Source organism: Ylistrum balloti, unplaced genomic scaffold, assembly GCF_031769215.1.
Source record: "Ylistrum balloti isolate Yb309-2 unplaced genomic scaffold, AGI_CSIRO_Ybal_v1 Utg369898, whole genome shotgun sequence".
In the NCBI taxonomy this organism is placed as follows: domain Eukaryota; kingdom Metazoa; phylum Mollusca; class Bivalvia; order Pectinida; family Pectinidae; genus Ylistrum; species Ylistrum balloti.
In genome coordinates this window covers 1,565,194-1,591,754 of record NW_026782027.1, presented here as the reverse complement: position 1 = coordinate 1,591,754, position 26,561 = coordinate 1,565,194, and the positions used below count along the sequence as shown (strand labels likewise).

The window sequence follows — 26,561 nt, the reverse complement described above, 5'->3', positions numbered from 1 at the left end:
ACTGATAATAATTTTGTGGAGTATTATGTTACAAATCCTTAAATTAGGGAATTTTCTGTGACTGATCCTAATGTTATGGACTATAAGGAAACATATCCATAACTATGGGAATATTCTGTGACTTATCCTAATGTTGTTGAGTAATCTGTCACATATCCTTAAATTAGGTAACATTCATTGATTGATCCTAATGTTGCGGGATATTCATTGAATGATTATAATATTCGAGAATTCAGTTATTTATCCTAGCATTATTAAAATATCATATAGTAATGACACTATGCTTCTATCGATGATATTTCATGGAGCGAAGATGACCAACATCGACTTCGTTATATTTTGACATCAATGCTAGAACACGGGCATGCTTCCGGATCATTTATCTGTATATCATTATATAATAGATTTAATATCAAAAATCAAAACATAAAAATTATCGAGTTTCTGGTTGAAACCACCTTCGTCAAGTTTGGCAATATTTTTTTTGACATGCTAACTATGATAACTAAATGTGTCCTCGTGATGACTGACTTGTTTTTGTTTTCAAATGAAACTGAATATTAATGGAGAGCTCATCAACAAAGGTCACAAAACCTTGCAAAGTCCTTCAATTTCACTTTCAGATATAAATTGATTGCGTCCTGTCTTTAAATAACAAGACATTTATTAACCATGTCTATCGTACATATCCACAAGAACTGGAAAATAAAGACACGACAGATTCCTCTACATCAGCCACTTATCTCAATAATTTCCTACAGCGAAACAGACATAGACATCATTCACAACCGGTACTATGGTCCTGCACAAATTCATGGAAATGCCATGAAATACAAATCGTGAGAAAGCCCGTTTAAAGCTTTGATAAAATCATGAATGAGTCATGAATTCTAGCCATGAAAAGTCCCACTAAACATAGTTTTGAAACCGGTGAATTCTAGCCATATTGACATAGAAAAGCGTAGTTTTAATAACCGGGATTATATCTAAAAAGATATTTTCACGACAATGGTTATATATTTTCAGACATTCATGGCCCTGACAATATATCATATTCATGTTAAATGTAATTTTTATATATCAGGGTCATAAGAATGCTGTGAAAAGTCGCTAAACATTGCTGTGAAAGTTAACTGCTAGTTTCATGACCTTGTTTTTCTATGGTAATGAATAGTTTATTTTCAATGTTTGGCGAGATCTGTTTGTTCACAGCCCCATATATCACATTTTCGGAGATTTGTATGGTCGTAAAATATCAATAAGTTTATTTTCAGGATCATGAAAAATATTTTGCACTGCTGTACAAAATATTTTTCACAGGCATTAAGTAGATTTCATTGGAGTGAATCTGCAATACATTTTTTGGTCAAAAACAATCTATTTTGCAGCCCACGTTATTGTTTAGTAAGATTAGTTTGACGGTGTTGCCAAGTCGTGAGTTTGTGAGAGTTTTAATGTACCTGAATATAAACGCAAGAATCAGTTAAAGTAGTTTGTAATTGCCAAATCAGATGTTGCGGATTGTCTGACTTGTCCATCAAAAGTTCCAGTAAAAAAAATAAAGCAAAATAAAAAATCACTATGCAAATCACATTTGTACGTCAATTGTATTGAAGTGAATCAAGGACATGGCATCTGTTACAAACAATATCTTTGAAATAACGATAATACTCCCGACTCGATCCTCTATCTTATATGCAAGCATTTCTCCGAGTCCTACTAGAAATACAATAAAATCCAAACGGCATTCTGCAAGAAAACAGTAATATTTTGCCCTCATTTTCCGCCGAAAGCTATAGATGGCGCTGACCGAGCGTATGCATAATTGCTGCCAAACATCGAAACGACTCTGGTGAAATAAAAGCAACGGTGTGGCCTCAAGCGTGTGAATAATGTTGAATTTCCCAATAAAATATGTTATGACCTTGATATGTTTAGGAAGGAATCTCGCATGGATTTCACGGGCTGATGCATAGTTCTAAAAATATATGGATTTTTCATGGAATATTTGTTCAGTAGTACTTTCCACCGTGCTATATCATAAGCATGGTGAGATATATTTCCCCATTTTAAACTTTCCATTTCTGAATAGCAACATCCCTGCATCAACAACCTATGACCTTTACATGTCACAGTTGATTCGATATTTAAGTGCCTGTTCCCATTATAACGATTTTCGTGCAAGAAGTCGTCAACTAATGGACAATGCAGCGTTTCAAAAGATGTAGGTTGATAAATAGTATAAATATTAAGTTTTCTGGTCGTCATAGTGATCTCACGAAACATTCTTTTTATTTCGTGCTATATAAAGCTGGATGTATCTGATTTTCGTTAGTTTGTCTGTTGGTTCCGTTGTTGATTACCTTGTTCTCATTTGAGAACGTGACATTCATTTCTTGATATTGACCATGCTTCTCATGGCGGATGCCATTTTTTAAGCAGAAGAGGCTGGTTTTTACAGCATTGTTCAGACACTCATTCAGGGAATGATGAAAGACAGACAACTGGTACAATCAAAGGTTTCATTTTGTTCTGACTAACACCGTACTGATTACAAATACAAAATACAGGGCAATCAAGATCAAGCACAATGCAAACATACTGAAGACTAAGATTCGATCTCATCTAAAATATGCTTTTATTTTTTTTACTCGTATTAATAGATTAACTAATATGTCAGTAAGAAATATCAAAATGAATTAAATCTAAAATATTGTCCTTTATTGTTATTGCATATATCTGTTTTATTCATTCTGACGAAGCACGAATAACCATAGCTACATTATTTTCAATATCATTTAAAGCAATAACTCATGTATACCGAAGGACAAAAATAGCTTATTCACTGAATATGATAACATAACTTCCAATATATATACTTGACTCGATCTATGAAGAGAAAATCTATAATATAATTCATAGAAGGAACGTTAATTATAAGCATACATAAACTTATGCTGTGGCGACACCAAACCAGCTGTACAAGTTACATGTTAACTACACAATAATGGTTTAACTACCTTATAATAACAAATAACAATCAAATAAACAATGCCTTATTCCGATCACGAGACAAAAAAAAAAACAAAACAAAAAAACATGGTCGAATGATGGGATGAAATGACCCCTGCAACGTAGATATATCTTGTACATTAGTTGGTACAATTCTAGGGATATTTATGAAACGATGTATAGTTTTCAATATTACACAGAGTTAGCTTTTCCGTAAACACGTGGCCTAGCAATCTTCTGGGTTAGAAGAGTTAAAAAAGGGGAGATAATTCTACGACACAAACCATCAAAAGGTCACATTGGCATTACACTTCACTCGGTTTCATACCAAGGGAATTAACTCGTAGACGGTAATGGAAGCTGCAGATCCTATTTTCCTTCTACATTTTTAGGAGTATCTGTGTAAATCTTTTGTTTGCTCATATTTTGTTCTCGTCCTATTGAATTTGAGTTTGGATTGTGATCATTTTGACACGTTGGATGTTCTTGTTGTTTTTATCCACCAGAGTGCAAGGGATATCGCTTCCTTGAAAAACTATTTTATTGCACTCTTGTCAAACAAACGTTTTATTACCGTCGCAAAGAGAAACTAGTTGTCAAACGGAATAACACGTGATCGGAGACAAGTCTACCATTCCACAACCGGCAGAATCTAAAAATGTTATGATGTGGCATATCCATGGACATTGATTCTCGTATTTCGAAATATTCAATAACTTATTCTAATATTGTGGAATGTTCGATAGCTGATTTTAAAATCATCTTTTGTGGACTGATCCTTTTTATATTCGTAATGATAATAATGATAATGATAACAAAAATAGATTCCAAATGTTTCACAACTATGTCTGAGTAATTCTTCTCGGGTGTAAAAGTATTTTCAAAATAGCATACTGGTTGAATTACCTGGCAAGTCAAAATGATCACTTGTCTAGAACTTTGACAATTTTTTGTAAATATTAGATTATGCTTTATATTCTATACGTGCCAATAATTCACAATTTTGAGTACTAAGAACCGTGTGAATTTCTGTCTATCTTAGATAAAAAGGACCAGTGTGGCAGAAGTTTTAACTAAAACACATACTCCAGGGGTTACGAGCACTTTTGCCCTCTGCACCCTTCGAAAATTTCATTCGAAAACTGAATTCCATGTGCGACACCTTGCGCACAAGACAAAAAGACTAGTTTGGTCCTTTGGTGTACATCAAAGGAATTTTGAGTTCGCATAGTATTACGACCACTTCTTACAATCCCAACGACCACTAATTAACGATAATGGACCTCTCAATTACGTCCAAGTTCTGACCATTGATTCAAGTTTACCTGGTGGGCAGTGAACCATTGTTTTCGTCACGGGTTACCGACCCTGTCACCAGGTGGCGTTACACGAAGTAAACATCATTATCGGATTAACTTGAGTGAAACTGCATGCCAGACACGTTTTAGTAGCGATCTATTGTTGGTTAATTTTATATTGATAGTTCGGTAGGTATGATGTTACACACCTTTGAAGCCCTGCATTCTGTCCATCGCTCACATTTTTTCATGACATGTTCCATGGGCGCTGAAAGCAACGTTGATCCTAACACCTATAACATCGAGGATGGATGATCTGCAGAGAATTTGATACTGTCAGTTTTACAATGTAAACTGCAGAAAAAATCCACAGTCATGATATCTAGGCGTCACCCAGAACCACGTTGTTGTATGATAAATATTTATCTTAATATCATAATGGTATTTATATTAGATTCAGGCATTGGTTAACTATTCAACCATGCTAATCCTAAATAAAAAAGAGACGAAGTTTGAAATGGAACCATTGGCAGTTCAGTCTTTGATACTGTTTTCTGGATTTAAGTACAGATATGAATTCACTTAACGGGTTACGTTTAACATGATGAAGTCGAAAGTTCTGATATGCATTATTTGGGGAAAAACGGATATGGATATCAGAAATTTCCAATCACACTATGACCAGCACAACAAAAATATTCCTATATTAATACATTTTAATGTATAATACTCCCTGCTTTAAAAAATCTTGTTTTTGAATCATCAAAATCCGTCAGATATAAGTTTTTCTTTAAGTCCACTTTCTTTGTCTCACCATCTTATTTGGTGCAAAATATCTTGGTGATATATAAACACCTTTTCAATTAACATTTTGTAGTACAACAAACAAGGAAGATGATCAAGTTGAATAAAAAAGATAATGCCTTGAGATAAATTAAACGCCATGCTAAAGGAATGTGATGCAAGTAAAATGAATAACCTGAAAGAGAAAGTTGATCACATTCTTGGAATATTTGATATATTCTCGGTCTCGTCTTAACAATATTATTTGTTATAGAAATCCACCCGATATCGATTCATATCGTCTGTATCCAGTCTTTTGTAAACTGAAACTATTATAAGTAGTTAATTTCATTGCATTAGAACTGATCGCATGAGAAGAAAATATTGCCGTTTACTTATTCAGGTACAATTGCGGGGATTGTTTACAGCCAATAATATATAAAAAATGAATAACCGTTATGCTCCACAGAGTGGGATGGAAACTTTTATACAGAACGAGTGCATAACAACGGTAATAGATATAAAAAAAAGTCCAAATCCAATGGAAACATTAAGCTATCATTAATGACAAACAAACATCCGTCAAAAATGAGTAAAAATAAAGGTACTTGTTTTAAGCCATTGAAATATCATTTGTATTTTCACCGTTCAATGCCAAAAACTAATAGATATAGATCTAGGAATTTCATTTTTTCAAAACAATGGTGGTTTAAGATAAATATGTTGCTATTTTATACTCCAGTTCTCAGTTTTGAAATCGCATTAACTTATTTGTGTCTGTTTGATTTATCGACCTTCTAACAGCCAGATGTATCTTCCAAATAGGTGCTAACGCTGTGAAATATATGCGGATTTAACCGAAAGCAAACTGGTGAGGTGTCTCTCCAAAGGACACATGATTGAGCAAATACCTTCGGTCTTCATAGAATTTGTTAATTCGAATAAATTGTTGCTCAATCTACTGAGTGGCCCTCTGACTTGACCTGAAACAAAAATGTAAATGGTGTTTGAAGCTCGCCGAGTCTTTTACAAATTAAAGCAAACCATTTCTTTTCATAGTAAAGTCTTTTAAATATATTAGCATTGCTTTATTTTAAGCAGGCTTTTCATTGTCCATTTTTACAAAATTAACTGAAGTATTCTATACATACAAAAATAAAAGGACAATGTATTTTTGCAAATTTCCAAAACTAATCCTACTCAAAATTTCCTAATGTCCATTTACATATTTCACAGCGTGTAATGTTAAGTCGGATACTTTTTGTTCAGACAGCGTGTGTGGTTTAAAGTGATCTTACATATCAGATGTACATAGTTTAATTGGATCTATATATCAGACAGCGTGTGCTGTTTAATTAGATCCTAAATAGTAGACAGATTGTATTGTTTAATTGGATCCTAAATATTAGACAGCGTGTGTTGTTTAATTGGATTCTAAATATCAGACAGTGTGTGCTGTTTAATTGGATCCTAAATATTAGAAAGCGTGTGTTGTTTAATTAGATCCTAGATATTAGACATCGTGTGTTGTTTAATTGGGTCCTGAATATCAGACAGTGTGTGTTGTTTAATTGTGTCCAAAAGATCATACAGCGTGTATTGTTTACATGGGTACTCAATATCAGACAGCGTGTGTTATTTAATTGTGTCCTAGATATAGGACAGCGTGTGTTGTTTAATTGTGTCCTAGATATAGGACAGCGTGTGTTGTTTAATTGGGTCCTCAATATCAGACAGCGTGTATTGTTTTCATGGGTACACAGTATCAGAGAGCGTGTATTGATTGCTTGAATATGTTAATTAAGAGATTATTGCTCGTTTAGGTGGATAATTTGATGTGTAATCTTAAACATAGTTTGAGAGCATTGTAAGGAATTCTTTACAAACATCATTTATTTGATGGTTTATGTATGTGAAATACCATGCGCTTGTTTCAATCGAAATGGAAAAATAACATTAATTAGAAAAAATTAGTGGAGCATCGAAAGTGAATATGATAATATGATAGATATATAACGTATGTTAGATTTAATAAAGCATCGTCTATGGAACTTGTGTTTATTATCAAGTGCATGGAAAGAAGGATTTGAGATCTGCTGCAAATCTGACAGAAAAGTAAGTTTGTTATTTTTCTTTTTTTTTTCAGTTTCTAATCGGAGGCTGCGATGGACATGATTGTTCCGTGTACGATACATGTGTTTCAAACACGGGAAAGGGACACAAATGTTTGCCTTACCTCAAAAGTGAGTATTATGTGAATTATAAAGTTTGTGTTATATTTATAATCAAAATGAGAGAAAAAATCATTATATTCTGAAGACCACAATTCATCGTTTCCAGTTTCAAGTTTTGATTATATGCGATATATCTGCAATGAGAGCAAATGATGTCACCGCACGAATTTTCATTTTACGAAATTTTAAACAGAATGCAAATCATCTTCTTATTGTAAAGAATTTAGAAAAGTCTAGCTGACGATAAGGATTCAGATTTCTGACTGAAAATCTACTTTTTGTCTGAATGATACTATCATCAAGCATTATGATATGATAGAAGTAGACATTAAATTAAAGTTATCTGGCGATGTTTATAACGGTTCTCCTGGTATCTAGGTCAATGGAACTGCTATCAATTCACGTTAGTTGAAGACGAAGCTTTAGCTGCAGTGGTTGGAGCTCGTCAGGACGCAGAGAAAAAGATATGTGAATCACTGGACAACCGTGTGTACTATCAAAACAGTCCAGAGAAACCCAAAGGATGTGGTACATGCTTCTGTTGCAAGCTTGTCTTCAGCAGTATTTTCGATCAGCCTTAAACCAAGGAGTCCAGTAACCATTGTCACCATGCAATTTGAAAAAAAAATAAAAGCAAAAAGTACACCTTTTTTTGTGCCAGGGAAAAAGTACCACACGTTTTCTTGATCACGTAGAGTTAACGTATTTAAATCAGCACATTCTAATCATAACGCATTATCATTTTTTATTATCGTTACGCAAATTAACACAACGATAAATTAGCGCATCATTAACAGTTGCTTTATATGATCAATACACAGAAGCAACAATTAGCGCAGAATTTTTTTAGTGCAATACATCAAGCTCAAGATTACCGCTTCAAAAATATGTATCTTTACAGTAGAAACATCGAAGAAATTTGTAATATTTTGTCAGTCTCTTTTCGTAGCACCATATTGAACATAATTGTTTCCCTCTATATATTTAACTTTGACAAATAACATAGTTCGAGAGTTCATGAACAGATGGTGTTTTAACGGGCTAAGAGCGAACAATAGAGATTCTTTATCATAGGAAATGTTTGATATTATTAATGCATGTTCGAGTAGTTCAACTGATGCAAGTTGATGAATATAAAGTTTTATGGTCGACTTAGTGATCTCATTAGTCTTCCTGTTGGTTCCCTGGTATATCTTGTTCTCATTTGTTCTAATTTGAGAAGGTGACATTATTTACTTGGATATACTGACGTTTACATGACGGGTGTCGTCTAGGAAGCAGAAGACGTTTGTTCTTCTTGAACACCTGGTCTTATTCTCCTTGTATATTTCAGGAGTCTCTGTGCAAATCTTTCTTTTCTTCATATTTTGCCCTCGTTTTATGGAATTTCAGTTGGGTTTATGATTACGATCGTGAAGCTATTTATGTGTAAACTTACAAATTATCTTGATGCCTTAAGGTTATGACCAGTGATTTAGTGTCTATGTTATGTAAAAGGAATAAAGCATAATTTATAGTCATTACAGTGAAATAGGAAGATAATAATTCATTACATATATATATATTTGTAAGTTTATACGGATTTTTACCCTTAATTTCCTTGTGTATACATTTGCGTTGACTGAAATAAAGGATTAGAGTTGTGAATACCAAGACAGGATGACCCTACTCTGTAATGCTGCGCACAGGTGTTACAAGAGCTATTCTAGTATCTAAGGACCTAGAAATCAACATTCAAAGAACACTGAAACACTTGGTATTCTATCAAAGTTCCAAGACAGAGAAGGACAATTTTATAGTGTCAGAAATAAGCAAAATAGGTACGTCTCCTCAATAGGATCAGAAGATAGCTACGTGTTAAATGTGTTTGTTGATATCGTGATGGTTAGTGATTTTTTTAATGGAATCAAACGAGAGTTTGCGTACGGTGAAAATAATAACATTGTATTTTACCAACAGTCCCGTTAACCATTATAACACTGTATCTTACCCACAGTCATGTTAACCATTATAACACAGTATCTTACCTACAGTCACCTTAACCATTATAACACTGAATCTTGTAAACTAATTATATGCTTGAGATACAGATGCTTTAAATACTATTGATAAAGTTTAAATATAACACTTAGGAGTCGCCGATGCCAAATTACTTTTCTTTGTTGCTTCAATATAAAAAAATATGTATAACAAAGCCCATTAATTCACAATGTGTCGGAATGAAGTCTTCATCCTACCTCACAACTGATGAAGTGAAAACACAACATAAACAAAAACAAAAAACCCTGAAAAAATATGAGCATAAAAATAGATGTTCCAGAAGGGTAAGTGTCTTTTGATTTATCGACGACACCCTCATGTAAATCCTGGTCAATTCAAGATTATAATGTCACGCTCTTTACATGAATAAGATATTAACAACTGAACCACCAGACAGGCTTAATTACATCAATAATGATATGTCCATTTTCTTATCGCAAAAGAAAAACTGTTTATTCTTTTCATGTGTTTGTTGTATCATTATACAACTACCACATAGCAAGTGCATTTTTGAAGACCATGTGTTTTCATTTTATCTGTCATCTGTTCACATTTTGAATGACAATGGTGGCACTGATCCCATGAACTAAAATATTGAATCAACTGGCTAAACACCACAACATAGGAAAGGTGGAGGGTGACTATCTAGAAATGAAAAGTTCAGAACTGGGAAATCACAGTCATCATGCTTATCATAAAACATGGCAAAAATATGTGTTGGTTATAAAGGATTAACATGCAATTTAGACGAGTCCAGATGCTATGATGAACATGCAGCCAGTGAATCACGTTCAGCAACTTATACGACTTACTGTGAGGCGTTAAGTCTAAATTGGGTTTTGGGAATATATGTATGCACAAAAATGCAGCCCTGGAAAGTGATATTGATTAGAAACAGATTTAAAGCTATTGGACAGTGTGCATGTAGTTGAATCGCTTAATGAATATTATGAACTCAGAACATGAAGGCGTTTCTTTTGTTTAATAGTAAAAAACGAGCGAAAGCGTAGAAATTGGAACTTTGGTTTAAAATTACATTTTCAGATATTATGATTCGGTGATTATCAGTCTGATGTTTTGATCAAAGTTGTATCATGTCCACATCATTATTTTTTCAAATGAACAAGTTTATCATGAAATGAATTTCTAACACAACTACTCAGTCTGTAAATAGAGGCAATCGCCAAATAAGTTCAAAACATATCATAATGGAAATGTGTTAATGAGAAATATTGTTGACCATGTCACTGCTCTTGGCGCATGTAGTAGTATGATAAAATTTAATTCAAGATCCGCAACATCACTATCAAGTCTTATATAATCGAAATAACGGTAGAATGAAGTTAAATTCACGATACTGCTTATTCTGAAACATATACTTGTGTTTGTATTTTAGAGAATTAATATGTGCTCTATTCAAAAGAAGATAAGATGAAACAGAAAATTGTTTCCAAATAAAACATCGGGCATAGTAATACGCATTGGAATGATTGACACAGCTATTCTATAGAAAATAAACGAATAATGAGCCAGGCGCTATCAAAGATATAGCGGTTTCTGCACCCATCGTATTAAAACTACATTGGATTTTGCCCATTCGACTATATCTCGCATAAAAGAAAATATTACAGACGCCTTCTATGTTAAAACACCTCCGATATCTGCTATTGTGACACTAAATTATTTCTTAAGTTGCCTGCTTGTTTTTAGAATAGATTTTAATTAAAAAGTAGAACAATTTACATTCCTTGTTATCTTGTAATGTTTACGATCTGTCATGTGAATCTGATGAACAAATATAGTTTATATTATATACATTTATGTCTAAATACATCAGATAAAAAGCCTATCTTATCAGATCATACACACACCTGTGATCAAAAGGTAAAAAATACATCAGATATATGATATATCCTGTTTCCACATCAATAATGTTTGTGGCATGTACACCTATACTATATGTATTTCAGTCACATTATATTCCTTTAGGCCCCTTCTGTAGTCGATATTAGACCCGATCTCCACTAAATCTATTTTACGTACACCATCATCCATCTATGGTATGCAAAGTTTTCAATAAGTGGAAAAAAAGTATTCAATAATAGGGAATATATTGTTCTTACATCTTTATTATAAACCAATGATGATTATTCATAACGGTATTCTGCAATAAAGAGCAGACATTATCTTATAAATATATATCTCTATTTTTATACTTGCGGTATCTTCGCTAAACAAGGACAGGTATTGGTTGTTATTTACAACCATTTTTGTAAACAAGGTTGATGATATAATTTATTATTTAATATTGCTTTGAAAGCTTCCATGAGATACATACCATGTCAACATTTCTTGCACCACATGGCTTTGAGATATGATCAATTTCAAACAAACTAGAGTAGTTTTCATCTTTGTGTTCGTTTCCGTGTTTTGCTGTCAGTGCTATATTGAGGTGTAGACGGCATGTAGTAGATAGGTGAGATATCACTAAACATCATGCAAGATGCCTGCAACATACATTCTACTGCCAATTAGGAGAGGTCCTGTCGAAGGACATTAAACAATAACACAAGCAAATAACGGTTCATGTCACCCTTCCGATAATCATATTTCTCTTCGTGATTAAAGATATTGGCTACCAATGGAAAATAATGCTATTTTGAATGTTTTCAAATTTCAAAATTTTCAAAAGAAATACCCTTCAGATTCGCGCAGCACGTGGCCTAACTTTATCATGCTGAAAGGTCAACTGGTGCCTTGTAAATGAAATGCACAGGATCCCGTATAGATAGCGTTCAACATTTACATTCATGACAATGATCCCAAAATGTATCTTTAGATAACGGAGTGTTCCTCCCCAAACAATAACCTATCTACCCCCAAATATGCTGTGCTCCAAAACACAAGCGACTACTAGACGCTCACCACGACGCCGGTACACACGTTGACGGTCATCTGATCAAAATAACATTAATCGAGATTCATGCGTAAAGAACATGAATCTACAACGTCACACAGGAAAACATGTGGGCAAATGTGAAGTCAATAAACGAATGCGACGTGCTCGACGTTGAGTTGTCAGTTGCAAACCAACGTAAATACGACGGTTTCGATTACCAATGGTATTTCGTGTCGTGTCGGCTGCCGTTGTGCTCCTATCATGCCAGTGGACAAGCTTAATGGATCGATCTTGACGTCTCGACATTTGTTGGGTAATCAGATAATGTGCCTTAATATTCCTCTTACTTCTTGTACGGCAATGCATTTTCAATACAAAATATGTTGTAATTAAATAAGTTGTATTTCTTTATCTGTTCAGTGTAATAGTAAAGTGATACCTTTCTGTTCATCTGTTCAAGCATAACACATTCTGGACACAGGTCGAATACTTTGAGTTGCGTTACTTTCAACCCCACAGCTGGTCGACGGTAAAAACATCAAAGCTCTGAATTTGAAGCGAATTACGAAAACAAAATGTAAAAGCAGTCGGCAGCGAGACCATCATTTCAGATACATTTCCCGTTGAATGGGAGATTTTGACATTTATATAGTCAATTGATTCTCAGTCGATGATAAATGGAATAAATCCCAATGCAGTGATTTTAAAAATATATGTATAATCACTATTCTAATATTCCGCATATAACACAGAAAATAAAATATTTTAATTTCGGAAGTTTGTTTCCTTTATTTCGTAGCGACATTTTCCCTTTGTTCTAACCACAGTCTGTCTTTAGTGTGGTTAACTCAAGGATATCTGTCGCCTAATATGAATTACAAAAACAAAAGGAATAAGATATACCGTAATATGATATAAGGTATACAAACGAGAACCAATGCTAGATATTTCACTTTAGCTATCAGTAATTACACAATTAACAAAGTTGTTCTGCATAGACTGCATAGACAGTGTACACTGAATTTCTGACATAAACGTACACGAGACTCCTTAAAACCAGTGTTTCTATACTCAATGGCCTGTTATAGCCCCTTTGCCTAAGACAATAACTCCAAAAAGACGAAATTATTATCATATTGGTTCTACTGTTAGTATTTTACTGTCATCTTAGGCTTATCTCACGCTTCATTAAACGTCTGTTTACCCAAATCACCTTGTTTCTGATTATCGATCATATCTAAATACGTTTGATCCTCTATTGTGGAGTTTTTCTCCTTAGGACCATATGTTCAGTGACGAGCTAAGGATTTTCTGGTTTTTGCTCTTTATGCTTAATATCAATGCTTACATACTCCCAACGTAATCATGCGTAGACACATATGATTTACAATCTCAATGACTTTTTCAGTAAGTATTCTTTTGGAACGAATGTGTGCTAGATAACAATTCATCCCATTGGAATCATCGACTTTGTCTAGAAGTATAGAGTAAACCATGCGTGTCTTCTTAATCACCTTTGCAGAATAAGACAAAGGTGAATGATCTGTTTAAATAACATAACAACAAACATATATAAATAATCATTGACGACATATAATGGATAATGTCATTGCTCGTAATGCTTCAGTGTCCGCGCGGACGGGTCTAAGGAAGTTGACCACTTCGCCATCCAGAAATAGGGTATCAAATGGCCTTGTCCAGGGTAGAACTTTTCAAATATCTGTCGGTAGTATAGAGACTCTTTGCTGAAAGGATTGTTATTGGGATACCGCTGAATGCAATCATCAAGTTGAAAGTCGTTTATCTGCCATTACAAAAGGGCGGTTAGTATTTTGCTTAACATATCATTTTACAAATCTTAAATTATAGTATGCTTTTTGTATGAGTTTCATTAAATACGAAACAAAAGTAAAATATCAGAGTAATAAAATTATTTTGATGATTGATACATACGTTTTCCTCCACGACATCTTGTAAGATTTCGAACCAAGACTTGACTTGCGAGGAAAGGCCGTCACTGAATCCTTCCTTTGGTCTCCATAAGATATCCCGAGGAACTAAATCAGTGTCGTCAAAGGCGGACCGAAGTAAATGCTTCTCTACGCCGTTTTGCGGGGACTTTATTTCAGGATCAAGTGAGAGGTAGTAAGAGCTAAAATGATGATCGAGGAAAGGGACTCGTATCTCCAGCCTGAAACAGAAAACGGGAAATCAAAACGAAACGGAAGGGAAAAGTATAAACAAAAGAGCAATGGAAATTATTATTATAGCAAGCTAACGGTTGATCAGTATTTACATAATAATGTATTTAAAATGCGATCGTTTCTAAGACATGAAACCTTACAAAATTTTCTCAAGTGTTCAGATGAACTAATAAGGTCGCGATGTACTCGGACCAGTAGTTGTATAGTCGCTACCGTCATAAGCATAAACATATTTAATTAAATCATTATTATGCATTCTGCTCACAAAGCATAAGATGAGTTATCTAAGAAATAAATGATAATTTTCCACGTTTTGTTCCATAAGAAAATGCTTACCCAAAAGCTGCCGACATTCTATCCACTCTTTGAATGTCAAACATGCTTATGTCTTTACAGAGTCGTCTGCTCTCAATGTCACCTTCCTCGACAGAGGGCGCTTTATGGAAGTATATGTACCCCTGGGCGACCTCATCTGCTCCCTCTCCAGACAAAATCACTGTTGTATCTGTTGTTTGCTTCACGTACTTGCATAGTAGATACATAGCTGTATAAGTAGAAACTATCGATATAACAACAAAGAACAAACAAATCATAATATGTACGCCATATCATTTTTCATTTTTGTTTTTAACTGTTATACAAATTAGGTTTTATATTAATTAAATGCAGTTTGCTTATATCGATTGGAAGGTGGATATAATATTGGACAAAAACAGTAGTAGATATATGATTTCATTTTTGTCATTGAAATATACAGAAATATTTCATTGATAAAAGTGTTGTTTTTCGCTGGTGAAATACAGCTCACTCGTATATCTAATACTTTGTATTTTTCACTCGTATAATTTACAGAATATATTATATATGTTAACATAACGTCAATTACCGAAGTTTCTGGAAAAAGGCAATAAAGAAATCGAGAATGACAGACTTGCGATGCTGGAGGGTTGACCGAGTGTACATTATGACGTTAAGATGTTAAGATAGTCCGTGATGCTCTGGAGGTTGGTGCGTTATAGCCCATTGGTACAAGAGAGACAAATGTTACTCTTTAGACACATAACTGAGGGTTTGCTAATATAAAGTCATATCTATGCCTTGTCTGATACAAAATCTTAATTAAATGCCATGTTGATAAATCTATCATCAACATATTTGAGATTTGATTCGTACATATTCAAAATATGAATATGAATATTTAATATAATTTTCTGTATGGACTTGTTTATTGTTTCATCATCAGATATGCAAAATGCTGTTAATGATAGGGAGAGCAGAATTTATATTGGTGTTGTAACAGCGCAAACCATTAAACACTTCACCTCGTCTCCTTTATTGATTGGTTCGATTTCCCAGAGTACAAATCTGTTGCAACATCTATATAATGAATATCAGGATTTTTTACATCGAAATAATTCAATGTACTTTCATTGTTAAAAGTTAATATCAAATCATGTATATTGATGAAACGTTAAGTGTTATATACCATTTGCCTGCAATTTGACAATTTTTGTAATTTCGGTATTATGAAAATTCTCAAAAGATGAATTAAAAAATTAGAAATTCATCTTTATGTTACATGATTTCTTTCTAATACATGTATTTTAGAATTATTCATACATATCGTTGAATAAACAGGACATCTTGATCCACATAATGAAAATATCAATAGCGGCAATCCCCTCTTCTGGTGTAAAAACAATCTCATGATGTTCTGTTCCCAAATGTTTAGCCACCTGTTTATAACAAAGAGTCTTATTTTGGTAGATTATAACCAGTAGGACAGTTGATTAAAATTGGAATTCAATGCAATGATGTAAACGCATGTATATACATTGTCATCACCTTCCACAAACATTGGTAATATTAGTTATGGAAAGTAAATTCAGACCATAGAGTGAAGAATTAATAGCACTGTGCAGTAATATTCATTGGAATGAATGTTATTGACGAAATATAAAGGATTTTTTTCTGTTTCTGTTTTGTTCTTCTGTACCGAAGATGACCCTAATAATAATTAACGGATATAAAGGATAAACGTATTTAATGAGAATGTTTTACATAACAGAAATCTAGATATTGTCTTCTCTTTCATATGCAATAAAGCAGTCTCTTTGTCATTATCATCTAGTCCTTTCGGCAAGAATTTACAAATAGGCAATATCACTCATATCATATGAATATGCATATGTACAATATGTCATGTTGCTATGTTAACACCAATAACTTATTTACCATTACTTTCACGACATTTATATATGATAATTTGTAATGTGCAACAAACCTTTCTTGCAGCTTTTAGGTCTGGACTTTCCTTCATACCGATAGAAAATGTCTGTATAGGGTATGGTAAGCCTCTCTCCTTCGCCAAACTAACTAACAACGCAGTCACTAAGCTAGAATCTACACCACCTACAAAGTAGCAGATGTGTTGTTAAAGCTCAAAAAGAAGAGATGGTGTCGAAACAATTTGAAACAATATATCGCAGCTACAAATATAGCTAATATGTTGAAAACGAATAGAAGTTCAGTTGGCAATTTTGTACGATATACTGAATCTAGTGATTAAGGCTTCTGTTTAAAAATCTTTAAAACAATAAATCACTTCGCAAAATTGAAATATTTCACATTAATCCATGGAAAAAACACGCGATATAGAATATATTACGATCACAAGATAAGATGAACACACCTGATAGCAAGCACCCGATACGACGTTCCGACATCATTCTCTTGCTAACAGCCCTTTGCAAGAGAGTTCTGATGTTGGCTTTGGTATCCACACCTGAAGAAATTGAAATGTCCGTAATGAACAATGCGCGGGGCAATATGTATGTGAAATATCTTGTTGCTAAAAACGGATTTCAGGATTTCTTGGACCAAGATTATATCATCCGCTGACAAGACATCATTCTGGTAAAAAAATTCACATCTGAACGAATTAACTCAATGAAAGTATTTAAGTTGAAATATGATTTTGAACAATACATGAGCTTTCATAACTGAATATGAGTAACATATATCAAAAATGGAGGAAAATAAGACACAACGAACCTATTATTGGCTGCGAAAATCCATGAGAAGGGATGTCACCTATTTCATGAAATTTCAACAGGTTATCAAAAGAGACCTGGCATTTACTGTCGAGACTGTAAGATTCCAAATGGCCGGGATGCAAGTGTTGAATCTTGGATTTAGATTGGTGGTCAACGATATCCATCAAACCTGCAAGAAATCATATAACTATGTAGCAGCTTTTAAAAATAATATTTTAATTAACCAATTTTCATTTAATTTCGAAATATATTTTATTTCTCAATCAAGTGATAACAGCTATGAGTGCCTAATAATTGAATGTTTATTCTTTATACTTCTTGGTCGTCTGAACATTGATTTCTTTTGCACTTTCATGTCTCGAAATACAGTTCATCACATCCGAAAATCATATTTTGTTAATTGTGTCTTACAATGGCACATGGTAATTGACTTTCCTTCCTTCTTTATACAAGAGAATAACATTTTTTACGTTTATTGTGTTATAAAGTAACAGTGACTGCACATTAGTCCAATGGCAGATACACTTTCCTGTCCTTAAAGAATATGTTGAGCGATTTTTCCAGTGATAGATGATGTAATACAGGTTTCAGGTAAACAGGAGAAAGAAGGTGTGGTACCTTGTGGTAGATGTAATGTACAGATCCTGACACACCTGATTGTCTCGGATGACCGCATTGAAATATAGTTGCGGTAATACAAAATTAGTCGAAACCGGTGCTCGTCACATCAGTAACATAAACACATAGTTGTTTTTATTGTATTTGTTAACAAATCTGTATTTATATATCTATGCATATTAAATAAAAGACATGAAAGTAACCCGAGAGATATTTCAATCAATGCGCCAGGCACGACTGTCCATGCTTATGTCGTTAATGTTACCAAATTATCAGGCAAATTTAGAATAGAATTTCAAACCTTTAATAACAACCATACGAAAATTATTTTGTCGCAAATGGGTTTTAAAATGTAAAAATGTATTTGAAATCAGTTACCAACAGAATTTAAGGAAGCATTCCTCTGAGAAGTAAAAGAAATCCAGTATTACGTTAGTCTGATGATGACTTTTTCAAAGGTTTCATTTTAGACAGTAGTTTAAAAGCAAATTATCAATATGTTTCCGCGCTACCTTTTCCGCTATAGGCATCAAAATATGACAGTTGTCAAAGGAAAAACTCACATCTTGTTCATATTTTTTCTGAATAACACACATTCCTCTGTTTTGTCATGGCAAACCTTTTCAAAATAAATATTTGTCTTTTATAAGAAAGTAAGAGTATAATACTTTAGGATACAAAAATATTTTTGAAATTAATAATGTGAAGATACTAAGATTTAAAATTTTAAATGAGGATACACACCGTGCGCACAGATGTGCGATAGTAAACTCGCACCAGGTTTCCTATCGTGAACACTGTGTACATACATTGTTCGCATTTGTGCCGACATCGTGTACACATCGTGCTGATATTGTGGGCACGTCGTGTAACGTGCGATTCCATAACTGTATTTGTATATATGCATATGCAATAAATGACGTGAAAGTATCCGGAGAGATATTTCAATCAATGTACCAGGCACGAGTGTCCATACTTATGTCACTAATGTTACCATGTTATCAGGCAAATCTAAACAAAAAATTCAAACTAACAACCGACTGAAGAATTATTTACTGTCGTTATATCGTGTAAACCTCCCACAGTGTACTTAATATAAGTTACCAAGTGTATATAAAAGGTATTTACTTTGAAAAGTGGAAAAAATCCAGTATTAACTTTTTTTAAAGTGATGATTCTTTAAAATATAGACAGTAGTTCACTAACTCATAACAGACATTTCTTTGTTATTTTCACAACAACCATTTCAAAGATAAATGTTCATTTTCGTAACATCGTAAGGGTATGATTCTTTATAATGTAAACGTATTAAGAAAAATCGATAGTGTAAAAATACTTAATTTCACTTGATTTAAAAAACAATTAAACTGCACAGCAGCCAAAAATGAAAATGTTTGGATAAAAAACAAAAACATTAGTATACTTTTCATGATTAAAAAAAATGGGGTTTCCGTACTTTAATTCTTGTATTTTTTACCGAAATAAACTGTTTTTCGAAGATCAAGAAAAAGAACTGAAACATTTTTTTCAGATCATAAATGTTCGGGAGTGATAGGTCACGCCGAAATGTACGATTTTAAAATAAGTCATATAAGATGATAATTCGCTAAAAAATAAGTTGATATATATACTCAAGACTGACTCAAGAGAAGCACCTTAGCAACAACAAAACGTTGATATTGTTGAAGTTCTTAATCGAATCTTTCACTCCACCACGCCGTCATAAAAGTAGTCTTAAACAAAAAATCTTCAAAATGTCATAAAGATCGTTTTTATATACATTTTATAAGTATAAGTGTAGATAACAAAGTGTTTAAGAACTTAAAGTTCAAAATATCATGTTAGAATTGATTTTATATACACTTCTTGTCAAACTTCATAAGAACACACCCATAAGTAGCGATGTTGTCGTTTTAAGCAACAACAGAACAATGTTATTTTTTATTTTATTTTCTTCTTTAAATGGACATGTAATGAAATTTAACAGTAAATAAAACATGTGTTTTATGACGTCAATCCATAACATTAGTGAGTCGATGGGCGGCGGTATCTCGTGTGTTGATCCTTACTCTAGATATAATGAATATTATATTTATATAATCGTTTCGTTGTCAAACATCGCCAGTTTGTCTCTATATGTCACCAGTCAAAAATGTGATTCACAAGTACTTGCTTAAGTAAACATGTAATGTCACAATTATGATCTATCATTCGTTTCTATTTCTTGCTCGAATTTTGACACTTATCACCAATTTGTTATTAAACCTTTGAATTAAAAATTACTAGCGTTTTTTCATAAGTCTCCTATGCTCACCTGTTTGACCATATCTCTAATCACAGGTAACGCTCATGATGGTTTGGTTTGTATGGTTTAGATTAGATTGATGAAATATGGACAGAGGCGACGGCTGTAACCTGATAATTTGTTTTTACAATATGTTATAGAATCACTAACCTTTCAGTTCAGAACACAATGATAATACACCATCTGCCGTAAGAATGCGAAACAGCGGCTTCACACCGAATGTGTCCCTGCCAATGTAGACCTTCCTGTTGGCGGTGTCAAGGAGACAGAAGGCGAACACTCCGTCTAAATGCTTGGCTGCAAACTCAATCCCGCCTTGGACATATGGATGGATGATGACCTCTCCGTCACAATTAGTGTCATACTGGAAGTTGTACTGCTCCCGTAGCTTAACATAAGTTAAAACTGTTTTTATCATTGAACTTTATACATTAATGTAAAATGTTTTATCATGATTTTGTTTCATGGGTCTCATCCTGATGATGAAAAAAAACATGTGAAATACTATTATGCAAAAAGGGATGGGACGCGATTCTATGCATTTTCGTAAGGTATCATATTTACGTATTTTGATATTACTTTTTAATTTGTTTATTTCATTATTATTTCTTCAATGGTTTTATTTCATTTTACAATAATAAAAATACAATGCTTTTGTCTTTGTCCTAAAACATTTAGATGCATTCAGCAGTATAAGTAACATATCTTTTTTACGTTTCCTTTATGTGAATATGATTTTTGTTGAAAAAGTCAGTTTGATATTCATTGCATGTCATACACCAACTACTAACCAAACATTAATTGTAGCCATGATTTCAAATCAGTACCCGGACTTAATGTTTTTATCGATGTAAATGTCTTATGCTACAAAGTTATGTGCTCAATCAGATATTCTCTACTTTCTACTATTCAGCGCACGTTGGGTCATTGAAATCATTGTATATAAAATCTTACATCCATATGGTTATAAATCTCTCCATTATAGATAAGCCAAATGTGAGGATGCTTGGAAACTCTCATCGGTTGCATTCCATGATGAACGTCCAGGATAGCAAGGCGATAAAATCCAAGACAACACGAAGGAAATTGGTAAATGGTTTCTAATCGGAAATCATCGTGACCAAGATGAGCTATTTTGTACGCTTCTTTGTATTGTGAGGACAGGTCACCTACACATCCAAATGTAGCCCATATGCCACACATTTTTTTCATCAAAGACGAGACAGGTGAACGCTCTCCTGTTTACTCTCGTTTTGAATATCATCCAAATATACATTTTCGTTTTATGTAACTGCGCTATATAGAGCGTGACATTTAGTTTAATTTATTTCGCTTTTCCTTGGTCACCTCTAAGGTTTCAACAACTTAGGCCCTATATCAGCTTCTCAAACGAATCCTAGACCGACGAAACAGCTTTATGATGCAATTGAATTTAAAAGAAGCTGTATCGTATCTAATTATATCCTGTGTATCTTTTGTACATTAAAAGTGTAAAAAGTTGTTTCGTCCTTCTAGGATTCGTCAGTGTTGCTATGTATCTACAATATATTTATATATATTCTTCCAGCATGGGGCTGAATTTCCATCATGAAATGATCTATTGCACAAAGTAAAAATGCACATTGCAGTGCATTGAAATGTTTTTAGATGAATATCAGATGAAATTAGTTAATCGAGTACGTTTGGTAACATGGCTATTGTTTTCTCGTCTTCATGGTGTTACAGGTGGTAAGGAATTGACCGACATTTTCGACTGTACAATAATCAAATGTGCACCAAGCTAGGAAATAGTTTAACAAGACGGTAAAAATATTATAGAACAAAACAAGATGGTAGCAATGTACTATAGTCAATTTAACTACGATAATACCGGCAGATGAAACAACAAATGAATACCATTTCAATCGTATTGTGACAAGGGTGGATATATATCAGGGGAGGCAATGGAAATTTACAGATTTATTAACACTTAATACAACACATACTTCATCAACACAGATCAACAAATGAGAAACCCTTAGCTAAGTGACCTCGGCTAAGTATCCGGAGACAGTCTCCCACCCGTCTGTCCTCCACAGAGTAACTCTCTCCCACCCCGTACCCTGACCAGACATTTCCTTACAACACACATAAATAATAAGTTACGTAAGAATAGCCCGAAGCCTTGACAGCCCCATTGACCTAAGGTCAAACTCTCCGGCTTAACCAGTAGCCGTATCAGTCTGTCGTCTGTCAACACGGCCCCCTCCCTATGACAATTGGCGAAGTATATTGCGAATAATTATCCCTTACTCTTTCCCGTAAATACATTTTACATATTTAGGAAGACACAGTTCCAATTTATTACAGTACATATTCCAAATGTGAATAAAAAATTATCAGAGCGTAAAGTTACGTTTCTAAATTGACCGTAACCATAGAAGTAGAAATATAATACTATATTAGTGCGAACATAATTTTAAAGTGAACGGTGAACTTATGGACGTTATTCGAGCTGTCAGTTAATTTTTATCTCTCTTGTAACATTGTCAGAATAAAGGTTTGTTGTACTCTAATGCAATGTCATTTTCACGAATCTCATCAAAGTCATGTCATAAACTAATTGAAGTTTTCCCTTTTATATAATATCGATGAAACTCAACACGAGATTTAAATTTGCTATGCTAAAATCACGGCAAGTTCTACTTGACTTAATTCATAAATCTTACTTAAATGGAAACTTATGTAAAATCCTCTTCATACCCAATGATATTTTATGATGAGAAGAAAGCGAGTTTGGATGTTATTGCAGCAGGAAATATGGGTACCCGGGTAAACCCAGACGAGCGTATGGTAAAGTACCTATGATAAAGAGCCCATCATAAAGAGCCTATGTATTAACCATTATCTGCAATAACTTAATCATCTGTCTAGTCTTACTCATAGTAATGAGGATCAAACCACAATAAAGGTATGAGCTATGTAAAAGATACATAATGGGCACGAGTAATGTATCGGATATATCACACGAGTCCGAAGGAAATCTTCTTTAATCATAAAAGCTTTCAACACCAAAGGCCATGGATTTCATTAGTAGCCAATTTGATAGAACATGAAAGATAATTTCTTAAAGATAATCAGTGAACCATGATACATTCTAAATGGACGCTATTACCAGAAATATTTCGCATTTGCTTCTATCTTTATTTTTATATTCTACATTCTTCACATAGTTTTGCAGTCAGAACAGAATTTTAAAAATATTGCTGAACAATTATTTGCTATTTACAAGAATTTTCAAACATTGAAACATTATCAATTCTTTCTCTGTTACGCGTGTTTCATGTGAGAGTTGTGACTGTAGTACAACGTTCAATACGATGATTGTCTAACACATTTTCCCCGTTTTTAATTTTAATCCCAAATGGTAACATATGGCCAATTGCTTCATTTGAAAATCGTTTTCAAATGAAAATTAGCTTCGTGCTTTTTGCATAGAACTCCTTCATTAGGTGTGTTTCATGTTAGCGTTGTGACTGAAACGTTGTGTCATGTCCTACCTCGCCAGATCCAATTTAATGAGCTCTGTACTACTCGTCCCGTGACACAGTCAGATTTTGTCTTTGATGTCAGGTTAACATCTAATTTCGGAAGGCAGAGAAAAGTATTTAAATTTTGCTCTTCTTTCGCCGCTATTTGAATTGTGGTGGGTTTTAACCATCATGTTAAGTGTTCCTGTCGGCGAATCTCGCGTCCTGCATACAATCACATGTCCGTTTGTAAACCCGAAAAAACAGCAACGTAATTTCAGAATCGCAATACTCTCAACTTTAAGATTTATCATAGCAGATGTTCAGATCGGTGATAGCGAAATAAATAATGATCCATGACTTTCCTAGAACCATCTTTATTTCTTCACAATCTTCGTTCGTTCTAAAAATCCAGAATAGCGTCCTCCATGTTTGTTAACTGCAGCAACCTCGCGGGAAATCGCGTGGCTGGTTTGTGTAAAATTCTGACATAAACATGGCCTATGTTTAGCCAGAATCATTATTTTGGAATTATGATTTTTTACAATATAATACGACCATAATCTATTACTTAAAAACATATATTTGTTTAACGCTCTGCTTAAGCTAGGTAATAGTATGTTGGTGCTGTAACAACTTAAATAATAAATAGGTCATTTACCTTCTAAAAAGATTAGCGCATCTGTTTGATAAACGGTCCTGTAACAGCTGTATGTATGTTTCATTTCGACACTACTTACGTTTATAATGACGAATGAAAAGTATTTGATATATCATATCAAGGTTGTCAGGTTTGCAGTAGAGTTTAGCATCAAATTTTCTGTAAAATATACAAGGTATGTTGAACGCATACTTATCTTAATAATTATACATTAAGCGCTATCAAAGAGAAGGTAACAGTGTATGATTGAAACGTGGAAGATTGGTGAGTGAGAGGAAGTTGATTCCATGGTAAACATGTCTGTGTCTCCTGCGAGATCCACATTGTGTTTTGCGCCTATATATATACATGATATGTAGTTCCATTTCTATATATGTTTAATTGTGTATCTTCTTTTTTTCTTTATCCCCTCCCCATCCGTCTGTTTGTTTGTTTGTTTGTCTGTTTGATTGCCTCTCTCTCCACCCTCTTCTCTCTTCTGTACATATATTGGTATATAGATTATACATGTCGTTTTATATTATTTAACTGTCCAGCTTGTTGATGTATATGGCTGAAAATCTTTGGAATAGAGCTAAATATAAGTTTGAAAAAAACTTCCCTTTTTATGTTTTGATGCAATTAAAATATGTTTGAATAAAATCCTTACAGATCGGTAACTTCCTGTCTTGTTAGTTTCAGGTTTCAAACAATTCGTCCTATATACTAACTACGTGTAATACATGCAATAACAGTTTTATTTATTTTTGTCTCTCATAAGATTTTTTGTATACCAGATAATCCCGACAATCAATTCCTAACGGCCTTGTAAAACCTGTGATGAAATATCCCGTAGCTACGTAATGTGCAAACTCCCCACTTTCGACATTTACGGAAGCAAAATAAACCATTTATAATTTGTTGTTAAGTTTTGCTCTGGGTTCAATATCCAATACCGATGTCAGTGATTTTGAACTTCCGATTGCTTCAACGAGTTGTACATTCTTCACAAAATTTCATGGAGTTATTGGGAAATGTATTCAAATTTTAAACATTGGCTGTTGATAGCCATCTCCTATGAATGCGTTTAATTAGCTTGCATGGATTATATCTCAGCGACCCATTTAAACTTACAGATATACATAAATATAATCAGCATGTTTAGTCTTTCAGTAATTTCAGTGCTTTGATGTTCCCCCCTGGGAGTTCTCCATCACGCTGAATAGGGAGTGTGAATGGGAAGCTACTCGCGATAAAGTAAGCGTATTTTTGATATATTAGTTGTGATTGCAGACTACATGATCGTATGGGCGCATCCACATTTATTTAACAAGGTAGAAAAGATGAGTATTTCCAAGCGTTTTACAGACAAAGACAAAGGCATATAAAGCAATACAAACACAAATATCCTCTCTTTCAACACACATCAGTTACTCATGGCTATTTTACTCGGCAAATATAATTTTTACAAGTGTTTAATCGACAATGACTCCACTTCGCAGATAAACCAAGATGGCAGACGCCAGATAAAGGGCGAAGAGCAATTTGAACAGCTCACCATCTAAAAATAGTTGACAAATAATGCATTGGTTAGCAGAGAAATATTTTATCATGCCATTACTAATCGATGTCGTGTCGTGAATTATATAAGATAAATCCATGTGCTGTTTGCTAACATTTCGTTTTTATGACTGTATACAGTGGGAATTATGACTATGCTAAAGATATAAAGACGATGACATTATAACATTTACATATCTATTTCACTTGCTGCATTTTTACTCAATAGCTGTATCATATAGTACATTTCTATATTTAGAGAGTTCTGCCTCCACCTCTGGTTTGCGGGCTCGAGACATACATGAGGCAGTTGCCAGGTATTGGGCGCTGCTCGGTGACTTTTTCTCCGCGAACTTCGTTTTTCCTCTTCCGCCCAAACCTGGCATGTCCTTAAATGACTTTC

General features: G+C 33.8%; 1 protein-coding gene across 1 annotated transcript; it reads right to left on the bottom strand.

Annotated features, from left to right (window-relative positions):
• Nucleotides 1-13,872: 13,872 nt before the first annotated feature.
• On the bottom strand, nt 13,873-21,652 carry LOC132546626 (asparagine synthetase [glutamine-hydrolyzing]-like). Its single transcript, XM_060210347.1, has 9 exons — nt 21,404-21,652; nt 20,600-20,837; nt 17,525-17,695; nt 17,163-17,255; nt 16,755-16,882; nt 16,107-16,206; nt 14,807-15,029; nt 14,220-14,457; nt 13,873-14,070 (listed from the first exon to the last, which is right to left on the bottom strand). The coding sequence occupies exons 1-9, from the start codon at nt 21,650-21,652 to the stop codon at nt 13,873-13,875; spliced, it is 1,638 nt and encodes a 545-aa protein (XP_060066330.1).
• Between the last annotated feature and the right edge of the window lie 4,909 nt (nt 21,653-26,561).